Below are 19,347 nucleotides of genomic sequence, written 5' to 3'. Positions count from 1 at the left end.
GAAAAGCCATGTACTTGCTTTTTTGACTCTCTTGACACTCCACACGATGTTAAATAATGAAGCAGTGATTCCATAAAATGTGATCGTACAAAGAATGTCAGTGTCATATAATGTAAAAAGTAAAAGGGCTTTGAGGAATCGATCAACCGTAAACTCCAGATGGCTCAGTGTGACTGAGAAGCCTCTTATTACAGTATATGACAGCACTTCTACCAACATCTGACTGCTTCATAAGCCCAAACCCCTTTGGATAAATACAGACCCGTTTTTATTACTTCCTGAAACACTGAGATTTTAGAGATACAAAGTTTTTAACCAACAGTCAAGAAATGCATTAAAACTGAAACTTGTTTACTAGCAGCCCGAGGTCATTAATTGAAGTTTCCCCTAGCAGACTTTTTTGTACCAGCCTGTTGTTCACATCAGCCTGAATGCACTAACTAGTGAAGTGCATTACTGCCCTTCTGCTAATGATGTAGGTTCAGGATTCCAATTCAGGGTCCTTCAAAGGACACAGTTTGTGAAGTTGTGTTCTTTAAAAGACCCGAAAGCTGAATTAAAATAATTACAGAAAACAGCACACCTCCTACCTTTTTGTGCATGCAGTGTGTTGCAGTGGTCGTGGGCTGATGCCTGGGGTGCACAGGGCCGAGCAGGGGTCCAAAGAAAGTTAAAATTTATTGAACTTTGACCTTTGTGAATGCAGCCCATACCTGGTGCTGTTTTGCAATTAAAGATGGAGGACAAATTAATGAGTGTTTTTAAATGTAACTACACAAAAACAAATCATCATCACATTGAGACAAACCTGAAAACATTTCCTTGATAAAATTAAGATTAGTTACGAAAACACTGTTTGAATCTGTATAGTGATTTAAATAACAAAGTTCATATTATAGCATGATAGTTTTTAAAATTTGCCAATAAGTTAGCTACACGAGCTGAATTTTCCTACTATAATGCTAATACAGCTTAACATTGATTGAATCCTTTTTGACTCAAACGTTCAAATGTTTTCAGGTTACCACAAAATTCCCCTACAACGAAGTGGGGAAAATATTGACAAACTGGGGTAAATGCCATGATGTACGCATTCACAGTGGAGGAAACTTCACTTTAACACATGATGAGCCACTGGTAAACAATGTACCAGGTTAATACCAATAACCCCTATAATTTTCAATACGCTATGATGCTCAGCTTGCTGGCTTTCATTATTTATGTCCTGGAGTTTTTTTTCACCTGAATGCACCATTTAAGGATAAGGAAACTATATAAGCCTATTTGAGACCTGTTTCTAAAGATTCAGTACGAACCAATGGGCTTGAGTGCCACAAAAGGTACTGAGAGACCGACTTACACATTGTTTATTTTAGTCTTTAAGTAGCATTTGTTGACACTAATAAAAATAAATAATAAGACCTTATCCTTTAAACAACTGCCTGCAATAGGCTTTAGAATACTGAGCCTTCAAAATACACAATTTTGTAAATAAAATGCTGCATATCTCAGCCACATTTGGGGGAGTCTTTGAAAAAGGACAGCCTGTCGCCTTGTTATAACATATCAGATCTTGAGATCCACACTATAAAGGTGTAACGGTGTGAAGTACATCTATTCCAGCTTGCTGGTTCTGTCTGAACAAATTTTATTGGCATTGTCAACCAAGACAGGTGCCTATCAACATGGAGAGCGTCTGTAACAAGAGAAAATCTTATTTTTGTTTTACAACAGCCCCCATACAGATGAACGTGCTAATGATACATAACACTATGGATATTTTTTCTGAAACACGTTAAAGACATTTTAGGCACCCAAATATCCTTATTGTCCCTGTAGACCCAGTTTAAGTTTAGTTTCATAAGTTTATTTTCTTACATCCTGAACATCCAGTGATAAACCACAAACAACAAAAAAGGTTTGATATGAATATTTATTTAAAGACTTATTTATTCTGTAAGAAATCTTCTCTTTATTTAAAGAGAAGATTTCTTACAGAAATAGTCATTTTAAATCAGTCTTTAGTGGCATACATATTTCCTGTTAGAACAGTAAAACCTGTGCTGTCTTGCAATAAAACTAACCTTAAGAACTGATTTTAAGTAAATATTATGTATCGATGGACAAATCATTTTGATTGGTCTTTTCGTGTAATCACAAGCATCATGCAGAAGCCATGAATCACTCTTTAGAGATACAAAATAAGGGCTGATGAAAAATAACAGCTGGATTAATGAAATTGGGCTGATGAATTGTTTCAGTTTATGATAAAATATAGAACTGTGTAGCAAGACAGCCCAGTTGTTTTCAGTTTGGTTCTGTTCTCCCTCCCATTCACATTATTCCAACCACTGGGTCTGAGAGAACAATGCTGAAATGAGTCCGATGAAAGGCTGCGTACCAAAAAAAGAAAAACAAAAACCAACCAGAAAAAAAGAACCAGTTTTTAAAAAGAAACATCTGAAGGCATTGCACAATTCCAAGATTGATCAGTGAGATTTTTAAGGCAAAAAAGTTGTCTAAAATACTCGTAAAGATGCACAATTTTTTTTCAAACCAACTGGTTCCTCTCTGTTTGAAAAAATCTACACATGCTTAAACTTAATGCATGCTATAAAAAACATCAGAATAAAACAGGATATTCATCACAAGCATTCAAATAAACCACATTGTTAATATAAGGTACAGTAAACAACTTTCATGTTGTATGTGTGAAGATTATGTGGGCGTTCATATGGCCTGGCATGCTGACATGGTACCGCCTTGGCAGAGTGACGTGGATGCAACGATGAGCGGTGGGAGGCAGCGAGGTGTAAGCCTTATTCATTAAGGCTTGTATGTCCACCGGTAGCGTGCCGGTAGATTTTTTTCCCACCTTGTAGTCTCCTACACGATAAATGCTTTTGATTGTCACTCCTATGCTGACACAGCCTCAGAGGAACAGTAATTTCACACATTGCAGCCGCACATCGGTAAATGTTAAGACTTCCAACTCATTCTTATGCAAACAGCATTCATTTCCTTTTCCTGAGGGCAAATCCATGTAATGCAAGCCATGCTGTCATATCTATACTGTGCTCTATGATGCAGATGGTATGTAGTTGTATGTTGTAGCTTTTATTGTTTACCGTTTGTTAAACCCTTCTCCCAAACAGTAATTGTCCAATTATAACTAGCAACCATAACTACGTCTGTCAAGCTTTGGATTTCTCGATATGTTGAAGCAAGTATGTTCAAATAAGCGATGCTCTAGATGTAAAGAATTTGGAGGCGGAGCGTCTTTTTTTCTAGCTTTTCCAAAAACAAAAACAGGAGCAAAAGCATAAGAAAGGTGTAAATGTTGTTGTTTATCTGAGCTTCTGTTATTAGCATGACCAGCTAATCTTAATCTTACAATACTAACCAAGCATTACTTATATGGCCGAGGAGTACATCACTACATTAGTTTAAGGAGTTCCATAGTTTACACTCAATTTCAGCCAACAAAACCTCAAGATAGCGACACACATTTTAAATACATCGGTTAGCCTTTAGAATGAACAGTAATTTTAATGTTACTCTTGTATTGTGATGAAAACATACAGTTTTAAAATAGGCCTACAAGTATGTAAGCTAACATCTTGTTCACACCACCTGTGTCTGCATGGCGTGTGCGTGGAGGAATGTCCAATTTTTTGGCCCCCATGTTAACAAATTAGAGTGGATAGCTGTCCGCCTCACGTGCATCTCAGCTGCGTCTGCAGCAACGCTTTAATAGAGAGTCGAGGTTTGGTCTATTTTTACTGCAAGCTGTGCGCGTCTCCCAGCAAGAAAGGATCTATTGGTAGATATATCCACATATTTCAAGACAGTTTAAACTTCCTTTTCAAAGTAAAAGCACTGTAATAATCTTTTATTTACGACTTGACTTGTGAAAGAATTTCTGGAAGTGAGCCATCTCTTTCTCTCTCTCTCTCTCTCTCTCTTGCTAAACACACTACATGTGACAGTTTCTGGTTACCACTTCACATTTATGTTTAAACTATATATATATATTAAATTGTAAATTAAATGATATGAAAATCTTGCTTTTTCATGGACATACAAAGGAAAGTGTATGAAGAAACATAGGGCTGGCAGCAGCAGCTCTGCAGCTGGCACACTCTGTGTGAACACTGCGAACGTGTGGGATGCAGTCTTGATACGATGTAGATGCCATGTGCAGCTCAGGCGCCTATGTGAACGAGATTAATGCTCATTTTTTTTTAATTTCCATGTCGACATGTGGATCATCGACTAGTAAGGATACTAACTTTTTGCCTGTGACGTGCTTAAGTCTGAGTCTTTTAGCATTATAGGATGTAGCCACTAATTATATAGAGTAGTACATCAGAGGCAACCTTTTAAAGACAACTCATGGAGCTAACGTTAGCTAAATTAGCTAGGTACAGTTAATAATAACTGATAGTGACAGGTGTCATTTCAGCTGGCAGTAGTTTAGTGAAGATTGAATTGGTTTTAATACTGTTTATCATCATTATCTCAGTTAAAAATTTTAATGATTTCTGAAAATTCTGGCCATGGCCTTAGGACGGTGTGCCAGGACTCCATATTTTTGTGTGTAGGATTTAGTTGCATCTATCAGAGAAGTTGCGACTAACTGAACACTGCTCGCATCTGTTTTTGAAGACCTGGGAATGAGAACGTGCTGTGAAGTGTGTAGGAGAAATTACAGGGGGAATTCCATGGAAGTACAAAAAATCTGGCTCATGTGTGTCATGATCACTATGTATATTTTAATGAACAGCTACATCCAGATACAGATTTAAATGTTCTAAAGATTTTCTATTATCAAAATTTCAGTCACAGTCATGGCAAAGATTTTTTGTTTCTATATTATCTGTTTGGAGTATTTAAGTTCTTGGAATTGAATACTGTATATGCCATTCAAAAATTCCCATAACACCTTGACATCCTGGACCGAAAATGTGGTCACAAGCCAGAAAAGGTTGAGACGCATAGCTTTAGGTGCTGGTACTAAGATAAATATCAGGTCTATGAAACCACTGTTTCTCTGAGAAAACAAGCAAGAATCCCTTAATCTTCACTCAGCCCTCGCCTTGGTATGTAAGTGTCATGCATGTTTCATATACAAATACATGTTCTGGATGTACAGTATATATGAAAGTGTGGGAGTAAGATGAAGTTGACATCTTGTCGTGATAAATAAATGAAAGGCTCTGCCTTGTGTTTCAGGAGGAGAGTCACAGAGTCACGTCAGTTCGCTGCAAGTCAACTCTCCAGAAAACATACATACAGTATATACAGAATATATATATACATATACATATAAAAAGACTGTTCCTGCCTGATCTGGTCTGATCTGGTTCAGTCTGGTGATGCTCTAGTGTAACACCAGACTTGAGACCAGTGCTACATTGTGCAATTCGACATCCCCGCTGTCGTACGGGGTCCCCGCAATGAAATTACAATACAGAAGAATACAAAATCTAACACACCACCTGTCCCCACACTGAGGGACCCTATTCAGTCAAACTGAGTTACCAGCTTTTCTGGAATGAGTCTCAGCCAACAATGAGACGCTACACTCAAATTTGGCGGAGAAATGTTGCTACGGAGTGTACTTGATCACCAGGTCTACTTTTAAACATCTTGCACACATGAAATATACATTATTATCTGACCTTTCGCTTATAAAAAAATACAGGCCTGTCGTTCATGATTTAAATATGAATAACATATGTATAAACATGAATAAGGCCTGTTAGTCATGATTTAAATATGATTACAGGCCTCAGTATAAAATGTAATACTTATATCAGCAGTAGAGAAGCAGCATTACACATACAGTATATTGACCAATACACAAAAAAGGCAAACATTTGTACAGTGTATAAATTTTTACAAGCAGTTTATAAGTAGACGTTCATTAGCCAAGAAGTATATGATGATTCTGAGGTGCAAGTTTAGAAAAATGTTGTAAACCTTCTTGTACATTGATTCTTTGACTGAATAGGGCCCTAAGTAGTACTGATAAGATCTACAGTTTGTAGTACACAGACACAGAGAAAAATGTATAAACACTGTTCTTCATACATTTACACAAGTTAAAAGGGGCCTCTCGATACGGTGGGTGGCTGTAGCTGAGTTTGTGCTTTGCGTAAGGTCACACTATAAGTTTTTATAAACACATTACTGGGCAAAACAGCAGGGTTGCGTTTGAGTTTCACCCCGAAACTTGGCTAAAAGTGACAGTGCAATTACCTGTTTTGGGTTTGAGTACTTCCCTATTTTTAAAGGAATACTCCCCAGAAAAACTAAGTTTTGAATATTAATATACTCACTACCTAAAGGCTTTGGAACATTTGTAGTGTGCTCTTTTACAGAGGACAGCAGCTGTGGTTAGTTTGGATTCACAACAGTAACAATGGATTCAAATAGTAACCAATAGTAGTAAAATGTCCACAGAAAGTGAAAAGAACCAGAGCTTGTGTTCAGCCATATTTTGGTGGATTATTCCACATGATGGATTTAAAAAGTTTCTATTAACATTTAATGCTTTTTTTCCCACCATTAAACAGGGTTATTATTAAACTGATAATCAGACTGCATTGCCATTTTGTTTCCATTTCAATTTTCAATTCAACAATCAAAAACAAATCTACCTCATCAGGACTGTGTCGGTGTGGTTTGATCAAATTTAATTGACAGAGCTAGCAAGATAAACTAGGATACCGCAAAACACATTTTGATTCAAATGCTGAAAAAAAAACTGAAAAATAGAATAATCTCTTTGGTGAAATAACCAAAACAGTTCAAATTTGAAAGAAATACTGTGTTCTTGTATAACTCATTGTTACTCATAGTAAGAGGCTGACTGAGAAAATAGGTTTTCAGGGCTTTTAACTTTTGACACCCATTAATCCAAGAAATATGCAGAAATTCAACTTGTATAGCTGTGTTGATTTTGTCCTAATTTGGAGGTTGTTTTTCTGTGGTCATTTTTTTTAGGCTCTGCCACAAGAACATAACCGTCCCATTCTTCTACAAAACACTTTGGGGCTTGATTGTTTGGAAAAAAGTGTTCAATAAGCATAAAACATACAGACATGTATTGCTGCAAAAAGGGGTGACCCATTATGAAAACAGGGAAACTGTCCCTGAAATCCATTGTAACTTTTGTGAATTTAAGCTGAGAACAGAACCAAATACAATTCAGAGCCACCCTTCAAGCCTTTAGGAGGTGAGTGTTTGAGACTGAAAACCATTATTTTTCTGGTGACTATTTCTTTAATTCCTAATGATTACCTATATGCTACACAACCTTAGTGGTTACTAATTATTACTGGCTTCAACTTTTACTGTTAAAAATGCTGTTGGACAACATTGAAATAAAACCTGTGCTCACAGTCTGTCCAGATCCATATGGGTAGCTGCTAAAAGAAAAGCATCTTTGCATTTTGGTCTGTTGGGTAACTGTTTTCTGTGCACATATTCACAACGTGTTGCTAACACAAACGTGTGAGTCACCTGATCTGATAGCTACCAAAGTGCTATAATTTTCAACCTACAGTTTGGCAAATATTTTATAAATACTTGGTGAGAAAGGTAAAACTGTGAACTCAAAAATCACTGACACACTAAGACTTTGTTATTTAAACTTTTTTTTTTGGCAATACTGAACAAGTGAGAGGTAGAGAGACATAAAACGACACAAAAAATGCTTCTGAAGTACAGTGTTATTCCATGAAAACAAAGAGACTCTAAAACATAACACACAGTCAGGTTCGGTAGTAAGATTTGTGTTTTTGACTTCTGGGCTTGGAGATCCACATTTCCAGAACCCACGGTGGACACGGTGTCTGTGAATGTTATCTGACAAAAGAGTAAGGCTGGTTCAAGTCCCTGCTGCATTTCATTTGACCAGACTCCCAGGGAGCACAGCTTCCTTCTGAGTCAAGGCAGGTGGAAGGAGCAGAAGGTAGAGGAGCGTGGGAAGATTTCAGGTAGGTGATGGGTTTGCTCTTAATGGAACATGGCAGTGGTTGTGAGGTGGTGGTGGGGAGCAAGGGACTGTGTGGGAGGGACAAAGCCCTGAGTGCAAGACAACAGTGCATGCTTCTTTTAAACTACCACATGCTCCATTTATAAAAAAAAAAAAAACACTTCATACTGAAGAATGTGGCACCAGGGCCTAAACGTTTTTGTACAAAGTCACAATCTCCAGTTTCTGCAGCTGAAAAATAGGAATCTGAAAGGTTTTCACATTGATTGGTATAAATTTCCTCCTGGAAAAAAAAACCTCCTCTACTTTGTAAACATTTATATATCGAGAGACATGATTTTGTGAAAGATACAGAAAGTGGAAAATAGAAAGAGCAAACAGACAAGCGGGGTTTCACAAAAGTCCTCCCCAGTTTGGACCCTTGCAGTCTGACAGCCACAAGTAGTCAGTTACTGTCCTGTTCACTCTTCCTGATGCAGGTAGGTGATCTCAGACTGCCACCACAACCCCTTCAACACACACACCTTCCAAGTCCCTGCTACTAGAAAGTGGAAGCGTCCCACTCAGGGTTATCCGCATCACGCTCAGGCTCATGGCCAAATGTTCTCGAAAGTGAGCGGGCGAGGTTTGCCGTATGCTCAAAAGCTTCCAGTGAAGAGCAGGAGAAGAAGAAGCAGAGAGAGGAGTAGTAGAGACCAGTTGAGTTGGCTGGCCGGCGTTGGAGCGAGGCCTTTAGATTCTGCTTACCCGTCTGGTGAGGAGGGGGTGGATAGAAGGTGGTGGACAGGGGGTGTAAGGAGGTGGCAACGGGCCTGGTTTGATCCCTCGGGTCCTCATGTAGGACAGAAACTGGTCTGGGATTTCAGCAAGCACTTCCTTAGCCAGGCGAGCCATGCTGAGGATGTGGTTTCCCCGCCGGTCAATGTAGTCTCTGAAAGGAACAAACTGCAGAGGAGAAGAGAGGAAAGGAAGAGAGGAAAGGAAAGGCAGAGGGGAATAAGGACAGGAAAGGAGAAGAAAGGAGAGGAATGGAACAAAGGAGAGGAGAGGAAACAAGAAGAGGAGAGCAAAGGAGGAGGGGAATAAGGACAGGAAAGAAGAAGAAAGGAGACGAGATGAAACAAGGAAATGAGAGGAAACAAGGAGAGGATAAAAATGAGAGGAGGAGAGTAGAGAGGATATGTTAGATAAAATACCAGGTAATAGAAAGCGAAAGAGAAGCACAGAATGAAAAGGACACAGAGGAAAAGGTGAATATAGTTTAGAGGAGCGAGTCGGTGGGAAGAAGATAGAAAAATGGCAGACTGAGAACAAGAGCACAGCAGAGGGTCAAGCACCATGACCTTTTCCCATTAATCATAAATCCCACATTTCTCTGAGGACATTCTGCTGAGTGAACAGCTAGTCAGCCACGTCTGTACCTGAACAATGTCCCTCTCTGCATATCGTCCTTGGGATGAGATCCTCTCCTCGTCCCCGTCCAGCTCGATCATTTCTGAGGAGGGAAGCACATCAGTCACGCCCTGTCAGGAGACTCGAACCACCGTGTCAAAGCGGCACCGAGCAAACATGGCACATAGTTTGTGTGTTTTAATCCACTGAAGCCATTAGCGTGCCAATGGGTTAGATTTCCTTGGAGTGTTGGTGATGCCAACCGTGGCATGAGGACACAGAATTTGCGTGGCTGAGCGGGAAGCCATCGGGCTGTAAGTTGCACACAACTGCGCACATAGGGGGAAACATACTAGAAGATGTGTAAGCACAGCCAGCGATGTGCACCACGGGGACATCATGCAATCCTGCACACTGACTTCATAGGCGTGATAATCGTCGAATCCCGTTGACTTTGCGGGCTAATTGCTCGATGTGAGTGAGCTTGTTTTTACAGAGGACTGCTCCGTGAATTGTAAACATGGATGGCAACACAGGAGAGAAATGTGGCCGTCGTCCATTAAAAAGCACCTGTACCTCTGGCCCGGCAGATGACATTTTTTCACATCTACTTAACCTCAGATTCAGTGGAGGAGGGGAGAGAAATTAAAGGGAAGGAGAATGGAGGAGAGAAGAAAAGAAGAGCTGCACAAGGAATGGCTGAACCATGTGGGAGGCGAGATAGGAAGAAGAATGAAGGCGAAGGATTACTGCATGCAAATAAACACACGCACACACCTACACACATTCACACACGCATGCACGTGATCGTCACCCTGCTTACCATCAAATTCCGCTGGTCCAACCCCGACTATTATAATTGACATGGGCAGAGATGCGGCCTGTAAAGGGTGGAAGGAGACAACACAGGCACATCAAAGGCAGGGAACAAGCAACGTTCGGTCTTTTCACCATTTCGCTATCTTAAACACAGCAGGCTGTCAGTGAAATACCCCTGCAAATTACTAACTGTAAGCTAACAGTCCATACAAAGGAAGCTCAATAGCAAAATTCAATGCCATTGTTAAGACAGGCGAGGTTCATCCAATCCCATCTGCCCTCTGCAGCCGGTTGCATAAAGCCTCTCGTCCGGAGTTTTTTTTTATTTCATGCATCTACAACTTTGTCTAAATCTCCCAAAGCTTGACAGCTTAAAAATTAGTCCATTTACATCTTCCTCTGCCCTGAGCTGCAGCTCAACTGCCGCCCTGCATTGCAATATTGTTTATTAAATCTTAGCTGAGTGGGACAGCAAAGCACAGTTCGAGTGATGAATGATGAATGAAGGTTTTTCAGTGTTTCATAACTTCCTGTGGTTATTAGATGGACGCCCAAATTGCTAGAGATATGAGGGGCATGGATCCTCCGCGGGCTAGTAAATAATTACCCTCAAATCTTACTTTACAATAACATTACAACACGTGGGGGTGTGGGGGAGGGGGAGGCTGTGGGATGCGAGCACAGACGACTGAGGATCCAAATGTATGAAAAAAACGTTACGAACATCAACTCTGATTAAAGAGCAGCGTTATTAGAGCTGAACGTAGCGAGATTGGGGGCTGTAGGGGTGGCTGACCTGCGGATCCCCACTCTTCCCTCATTAGTGAAAATGAGTGAAAGGGAAAGAGGGAAGCACTAAAAGAGAAAGACAGCAGCTGAAGTGCTGTTCATATTCTCCCTTTCACATTGTTTGTTTGTTCATTAGAATCTTCATTAGTGGCTTAATCATAGCTGGACCTCCCGGGGTCCTCACAGGTTTTACAGTGAATTAACTGGATGAATATGGGCATGCAGTACACAGTCAATGATACTGTATATAACCCATTGTATGGTTTGGAAAATGCCTTGGCTATACAAAGCCTCCTGTTAATAATACAATAATCCAATGTATCCAATAATACACACAGTACGTAGAGTGAGTTTAAATCTGGTACTGTACATTGACTATGGACTCCTTGGTCTGTGCCATGTCTGTGATCACGCCGTCAGAGATGATGAGCAGGATGAAGTACTGTGAGCCGTCTGTCACTGCTGATGCATACCTGGCATGAAGAGAAACGAGGGGGGTCAAAGGTCAAATGAGCAAAAATAAAATAGAGGCAGAGGCAGACAGAAAGACTGCACAGCATTTTAACATTAAAAGGCATATTCTGACTTTTATATTCTGCTGAAATGTATTCATCTATATTTATTTAGTTCATGATCACGGGGAGTACTTTTTTAACAGAAGGTCTGAGTTTAAAGACTTTCAGGGAGGATCTAGTTGCATTATGGGAAGTGTAGGACAGTGTGTTTGAAGTGGATCTATAATAGAGGCTAAAAGTATATTTTTTAATAATATCGGCCTCTGCTGCTTAAGTCTTTTATTTTCATCGGTCTCATTAAAGTCCACCAACTAGAACTCAGTGGAGTATCCCTATAATTTTTCTCTGTCTCCAACCATATTTGTTGCGGCTGTAATACCTTATTACATGATAACCCATATTAGGATATAAGCCCTCAGTGATCACTCAAAACAATTTTAATTTATTGAGGACAAATGGTCCAATTAAGCATGTACGCATCAGTGCTGTGTCCAAATAATTTAAGTCATGTAAAATTTTATTGATTTTGAAAAATTTATTTGATGGGCTTTTGATATCTTGATATTAAATTCAACTCATTTGAGGCTCTTGTATTAAAATCTCCATCAACTTTGAATTGCTTTGTCTAGAGCACCAATTTAATTTATAAAGCCTAGTGCATGGGCATGCTTTTTGTTTTTCATTAGAATACAATTTGTTAACAAGGCTTTAATTGTATTGTATTTATTAAAGGAAAACTGTAGAAAGATAGTATAATGTAGAAGGACTGGCAACAGCAGTGCAGCAGCAGAAACGCTCTCTGTGCGGACCCCACAGGCATGCGAGCCGCAGCGGTTCAGTGAGGCAGCCGCCACACACTTCTCACGCATGCTGAGTGGACAAGGGGTTACAGAATTTACAGAAGCAAAATAAATCTCATGAAGCATATACTGATGCAGTGAGCATCTATTACAATTATTTCATAAGAAGAACCAATTTACAGTTGTGAATAGTGTGTTTAATGCTTTAAATAGACTTATACTGATACACCTTGGACTTAGCTCTAAACTATCACTTACAGCAGTTTACTGTTATATAAACCGGGTGAAACGTTTGAAGCCATGTCACAGGACAATATTTTGAGAGTATATGTTATGCACAAACAGTCAGGAATTTGACATGACTTGGTGTCACTTTTTTTGCCTTGTCTTCCTGGGTTTTAGTCCACAGAAGTGAGCACTGAACAATGCAGCTATTCTCTGGCTGAGTGGGCGGACGGCGAGAGATGGGATTTGAAAGCCGATGATGAAAGGTGGGAAAAGTGCTTGTTACAGTCAGTCTTGAGGATCAGGAGACATGATCATGGCAATAGGGAACGTCAGGTGGAGGTTGGAAAACACTGTACAACATAACAGCGCATTACTTTTTATCAGTGGTTATTCCTGTAAATCGAGCAAGTGCTGCTGACAGTTTCTGGTGGTATCTCCTAGAAGTGTATATTATTTGCTTTAAATATTTAAAACAGTGGAAGAGAAGCTTTTTGCATTTATAATTTGATGCTCCAATAAAAATTTTACTGCACTTGAGGGTCCATATGTCTCTAGTAATTTAGGTCTTTTTAATACTGAAGCACTGGTACGTATTTTCTACTTGTGTCTATAGCAATTCCTTTACTGTGCATTCGTTAAATGGTGGGAGGTGTGACATTTACTGTTATTCACAGCACTGTTTCTTCTCCTGTGCATGTTGATTTTCAGTTTTTTCCTAGGTGCCTTCTCCTGCACCTAAAGGCAGCCCATCAGTCATTGTGCAGGCTGGTTCCCTTCTAAAGCACTGTGGTTGTTGCACGTGTTCAAACCCCCAAAGTAAGTATTGATTCCTCTCAGGTGACATAGCTATTAGCACATTTATTTTAATCTCCTCCCTTCCCTTCACAGATCACTGTAAAGCAGCCCACACACATGGCTGGAATTTCACCAAAGTCCAATGGATCTCATAGGAATTTCTTCAGCAGTACTGGAGGCATTGTACTTCATGACATTTGCGTGTGCGCCTGCCTACATGTTCCACGTCCCTGACTGTGATTACAGTGGACCTACCTGGCCACATGGTTAATAACAGGGGAGAAGTGGGTGGGTCCGTAGAGACGCACAGATTTGAGACTCTGGTAATAGGCCTCCATCACCCCCTCGATACCACTGCAGTAAGGGTTCTGTGGATTACCGTTCTGCACAAAAACAGAAAGACAAATCAAATCAAAGTGTGGTAGAAAATCATTGAAATGTATATGTAAAATTTCTGAATCAGTGTTAAATCATCTGGCGAACTTCAAAAGGGGCACTGAATCCTTTGACATGAGAGAAGTATCAGATTATCCAGTTGTAAAGATGAAAAAGACCTTGGGATATCTTGAGATAATGCTTGTGGGAAGCTTGTGATTTTTATTAGATTTGTTTTTAGAAAAAAAGACATGTTAGCTAAGAGGAGGCATAAATGCCTCTCTTTATGATCTTGTTCCTATGGCAGCTTGGGTAAAACTTGGCTAGTGGAATCAAGCTGACACTATGTTGCATTTGATGTGGTGGAGTCAGCTTTCTGTTACCTGTAGTGTAATAAAATACATTCATTTGAGACTATGGAGAATGACCAGAGAGTAAAGAATTTGATCATTTAGTTTTATATATAACAAAGATATTTATCATGCACAGAGGTAGGAATGAAGTTTTTAGTATCCCATAATGTGATTTAAATTAATGATGACCAACATTTTTCAACTGTATCAAGGTATACATTTTTAATGGGGTATGTGTAGGCTTGCATCAAATGTCTCTTAACAGCTGCTGCATCACAGTTGCTCAAGTGATTGCACACACACAAAGCCTTTAGTCTTTTTTTAACCTCACTTTGTACCATTATTCCAAATGCAGTTCTTCTTTTATGTACTAAAGCAAAATAAAAGACAATGGTCTAATTCTGTTGGCTATGAGTTTGATTATGCTTTTATATTATTTCTGAAAACTGGGACAACTGGAAAAAAACAGACTTGTAAAGATTTATAAAGATAACATTAACACGTTTTTCTCCTTCAGGATGATGCTGTTGGTCCGGAGTATCTTCATCCACTTTCCTGCTTTAGGTGTTCACTTACCGCCTGCTAACAGTAAGTTTACATACACTGCGCCATCGTCAATAATTTAATGACAGCCAGCTAATATTGTAAAAAATGTGTTGTGTGGCAATTAGAATAACATGCTTACATTACATCTCTGTGGTACACCTGGGATCTATGCACATTTAAACACTAGGCAGTTCAAATGAAATTAAATGTAGTTTGTTTTGATATATTCAGAGACAGCACAACTAAAAGGAATAATAAGAACACAAAAAATTGATGTTTGGTTGACTGGGTTTAAGAAACTCACAAGAAGAAGCAACAATACATTATTTAAGCTACCCATATGTTTTGAGTTTTCTAATTATCTCAGCCATCTTGACTAACACTGCTTGGTTGCCCTTGAGTACTAACAGTGCACGTGAGACTCTGTTGCTTTGTAAATGGAGCTTGCATAATTAAGCCGGATTCAGTGGTGGCTCTCTCCCACTGCTGATACACAGCTGCATCCTTCCTCTTTAAGAGCTGACTGAGTTAAATCCTTAATGGTTAGATTAATGCATATGTGCCTTGTCTCAAGGTTTAGCGCCTCTGGGGAGGCTGTTATCCAACTCTGAGCAGTTGTACTGGCTGTAAACGCCTCTGGAGCAACATCTGGAAGTCACAGTAGACCTTGGAGAGGATTATGGGTGGCTGAGGAGTGGTCAGGATGTCTAGAGCCCCAAAGCATTTGACATTGGTGGAGGGGTATGAACGGATGGATGCATGGATCGGTGAAGGATGAAAGATGCATGTATGGATACGGATAGTGTTGATGCAGATATTTGTGTGCATTATTTCCATACAGTATGTCAGTTATCAAATGATTGTTATACCTTGGAATTATTTCCATAATAAAGTAAAACCATCTTTGTCACTTCAGTCGTACTGTAGGCAGCATATAGCGGGAAAAACTAAATGTGGTTAGTTTGAACAGCCAAAATGGCTCGTATACAGGCAAAAAACTAACCAGCTCATTTGGCTTCCATCACCATAGTGTGCGTAGGCTGAATTTGTTCATGTTTTTGGACAGCAGCGTTCACCACCCACCAATACACTGTTGCCTGTAATTGGTCATCTGTGTATAAAAGTGCCTGGTTGCATGCTGTATTTTTTCAATCTACTTTTAACGAGTTTTTTTTCCTTTTTTTTTTTTTTTTACATAGTTCGGGTATAACTTCATGTTTGTATCTTGCTTTGAGAAATATACAAGTTATCTATGCTCTCACTGTGACAGGCAAGCTCCTCCAGCTGGCATGAAAGCCATTACAAGATTTACTCTCTGCCATATTCAACAGCAATTTGAGAACAAGCCACATTTTTTTATACTGCCAGTCTCCTATCTGAATGCTGTTCAAACTTAGCACCACATTTAACATGAGCCTTAGTGCTTCATTACACAAAGGAAATCTTTGTTTTCAAAGATTTTTTCTCAGATTCTACCGAAGACAATACAGATCTTAACAACCATTAGATGGATTGCCATGAAATTGTGTACATATGTTCATGTTTCCCAAGGAATAAATATAACTGATTCCTTAACTTTTTCAAATAACTCCACATCTACCAGACAATCATGAATCCAAGGCAAAATATCCTTCTGACTTTGGTACTTGTCACTTTTCATTTTTTGCAATCATCAAGTTTAAATTTACATGTGTTCAATACTTTGGTTTATGACCAAATACCTGCAGAACCCATGATATTCCTATCAGCCTCAGCTGCATTTTATGTGCAGCGCACTAAACTAAAATGATCAAGATGGTAAACATTAAACCTGCTCAAAATTAACATGTTAGCATTGTCATTTTGAACATTTTAGGATGATGTTAGCATTCGGTTCAAAGCACGGGCTGTTAGCAGGGATAGTTTCATTTGTATTTTATTATTTCCATAATTCAACACTTTTAGCATTGTTAGCATAGTGTTAACATTGTGCCATAAAGCAATTTTTTGTATGCTATAAATCAATTATGCAATTTCCTGCTAAATCTGATCTGGTGGATGCCATGTATAAGGTGACAGTCTTCTACCCCATGGTTTTGTTTTGCAGTTTTTATGTGGAATAAATGAACAGGCAGATGTTTGTATGTAAGAGGTTTATGCAGAGAAATGGACAGGTGGATGGCTGGATGCCAAATGATGGTAGAGTCGTCTGCTCACCAGGGCAAACTCGTGCGAGACCCGTCCGTCCGGGGGAAGCTTGGCACCAAAGCCCAATGCAGGAAACATCTTGTCGCTGTCGTAGTCCTGGATGATCTCTCCCACAGCCCGCAGCGCCATGGCGTAGTCATTCAGCTGGTATGGGCTCATGTAATGGAGCGAGGTGGGCTGGGACGGGTTGCCTGGGACCCAAATGGTTCAACACAATAAAACACACATCAGCATCAAAACTGTAATTATGCCTGCTCCCCCTGGGCTGTGAGTCATATTAAAATAAAAAGAAGGGGAGTGGGTGGAAGGGGGTTAAAATGCAGACTGGAGTTTTAGTTACACAAATGCTTCTCTAAGGCACAGCTGCATTGGAAGCATCAAAATAAACGTTAAATCATAAAGTTTATCATAATGAAGGAGCATGTCACCCAGTACATGTGATTTTAATCATTTATTGAAGAACAACAGAGCTCTATGGCACAGAGGAATAAGATATAACTGGCTCGGGTTACAAAGACAATAATTGTTATAGGATCAATTCACTGTTGGTTTTACTCTTTTCATGATTTCTTTACTAAGGAAAACAGAAATTCACAAGCCTTGTCTTTTAAAATTCAATAAATGTTAATGGACTGTTTTCTGCAACATCTTCAAAGAAAATAGTTATATTCTGACACAACTTCTGTTTGTAGTTTAGTAAATATGTGCAACTGGGCCTCAAAGAAAAACTTGGTCCCAATTGCCAACGAAAAACAGAAATGATGTAGTTACATGCATAATATGATTATTTCAGCTGTTCGCAAAGACAAGAATGTGGGAAAACCCACATTTCTCCCCTGCATAAAACATATTAACTTACTGAATCATCTCTTTCTAAAATGAGGACATCACTCATCTATGACAAGATCGTCCGCACAGAATTGCTCGTTTTGTTCGTTTGTTGTTAAATTGTAGTCACTGATAAATGTACAGCAGTTTACCTGTGGGGGTTCATAAACTCTGACTACATGGTAAATTGGAAATGCAATTTCAGAAATGTGGGTGTAATGACTTTCCATCAACACAGAGTCACAAACAAATTGAAAAAAACAAATTGCGGTTAATAAATAACATCAAACTGTGTTCAGATGTTTAAAGTATGAGATGTTCACAGAATTGTCTAAGTTTGGGTCATTAGAATAAGTGATAAATAAATAATAAATAAATTTAAATTGACCTCTAAGGAATCACTTAAGAATTCACATCAAATAAAGATGAGTGTTAACCACTGAAGCTTTATCTGTTCAATACACTTAAGGCATATCATTGATAAGAGCAAAGCATTAAAACACTTACCATTTGATGCTGTGAAATCAATTGCCACTGTAAAATTAATCTGAGTCCTACAAGAGAAAATAAATCATGTAAGGAGTAACGTAGAATCATCAATCATGCTAGATTATACCACAGCATGTTTCAAAGCATGCTGCAGTGAGCAATTAAGCAGCGGGTTATCGGCAGCTGTCTGTCTTAATATTGGAGCTAAGAGATAAACACGGTGCAGTAATCCTCCCAGCTGAGTCTCTGCAGAGTCTACACCACATCAAAAGTCACTCTGGATTTAATGACGAGAGTGATCCTGGTGATTAATCTCTGCAGAATTCCATGCTGCCATTTATCGTGAACTTACCCGCCTCGGATGTAGTCCAGGAAGGAGAGCTCAGTGTCCACCAGGCAGGACAAGAGGGTGACCTGTCAGTGAGAAACATGTAGGAATTAGACAAAAATCACTTTTACAGTATGAACAGAGTCTGCTAATGTAGCACCAGATTCTCAGATTAAACTAGTAATCATAAATGATCAAATATCTAGTCATTTTTTGTGATGGCAAAACCTGTTCAGAGCAGGCAGACTGTCTGGGCCCGCAGGCAAAATCTTGCTGGTGAGCCCCTGTTAGCTCAAATCAAGTACAGTGCACACAGCACACTATAGATGGAAGTCTCATTATATTTGGCACAAAGATCCAGAAACCTATTCCTAAACTGGAACACTACCTGGCCTTGGGTTTTATATGTCAGTTAGTTTGTAGTAATTGGATGAAACAACTTTCTGGAAATGCACCACATGAGCACATTATGAACTAAAATAATAAAGGTTTTGGAACTAGATTTTGACAAAAATGCAAAACAAGACCACAAGATAACATAGTCATACATAGTAATGTGGGATACAGTTGACATTGTACTTTTTTACAAGCAATCAACCATTAAAAAGCAGCTTTTGGGGTCTGTGGCATCTGGGGTCCCAGGGCAGTTAGCAGATTTGCCTTAATGGTAATCCAGCCTGATCCAAATCTGATCTTGCTTAAAATGAAATTGCTGGCATAAATATTTACAGCCACAGGAAGATCTCCATATGAAGATATAGTTTTAGCATGAAAGACACTGATGAGACGTTAAAGTGTAAATAAAATAGCTACTGTGATACTGTAGGTATCTGTGGTGGCACCAAGGCTGAGTCCTTGCTGCAGCGGCCATGGGTTCAACTCCAACCTGTGGCCCTTT

General features: G+C 39.3%; 1 protein-coding gene across 2 annotated transcripts in view; it reads right to left on the bottom strand.

The window, feature by feature from the left end:
* Positions 1-8,675: 8,675 nt before the first annotated feature.
* LOC118330949 (copine-8-like) overlaps positions 8,676-19,347 on the bottom strand; it is a 62,112-nt gene continuing 51,440 nt past the window's right edge. For both annotated transcript variants that reach the window (XM_035665698.1, XM_035665699.1), the window contains 8 exons: positions 18,474-18,535; positions 18,140-18,186; positions 16,814-16,995; positions 13,599-13,726; positions 11,376-11,478; positions 10,221-10,278; positions 9,427-9,500; positions 8,676-8,950 (listed from right to left, as the gene is read on the bottom strand). In XM_035665698.1, the coding sequence (XP_035521591.1) occupies positions 8,738-8,950; positions 9,427-9,500; positions 10,221-10,278; positions 11,376-11,478; positions 13,599-13,726; positions 16,814-16,995; positions 18,140-18,186; positions 18,474-18,535 (867 nt within the window). In that variant the 3' untranslated portion in view covers positions 8,676-8,737. The remainder of the gene's footprint in view (positions 8,951-9,426; positions 9,501-10,220; positions 10,279-11,375; positions 11,479-13,598; positions 13,727-16,813; positions 16,996-18,139; positions 18,187-18,473; positions 18,536-19,347) is intronic.

This window comes from Morone saxatilis, unplaced genomic scaffold, assembly GCF_004916995.1.
Source record: "Morone saxatilis isolate NCDOM2014 unplaced genomic scaffold, NCSU_SB_2.0 Contig2, whole genome shotgun sequence".
Taxonomy (NCBI): domain Eukaryota; kingdom Metazoa; phylum Chordata; class Actinopteri; family Moronidae; genus Morone; species Morone saxatilis.
Note: the sequence above shows the minus strand (reverse complement) of the source record. Positions and strands in the feature narration are given on the sequence as shown.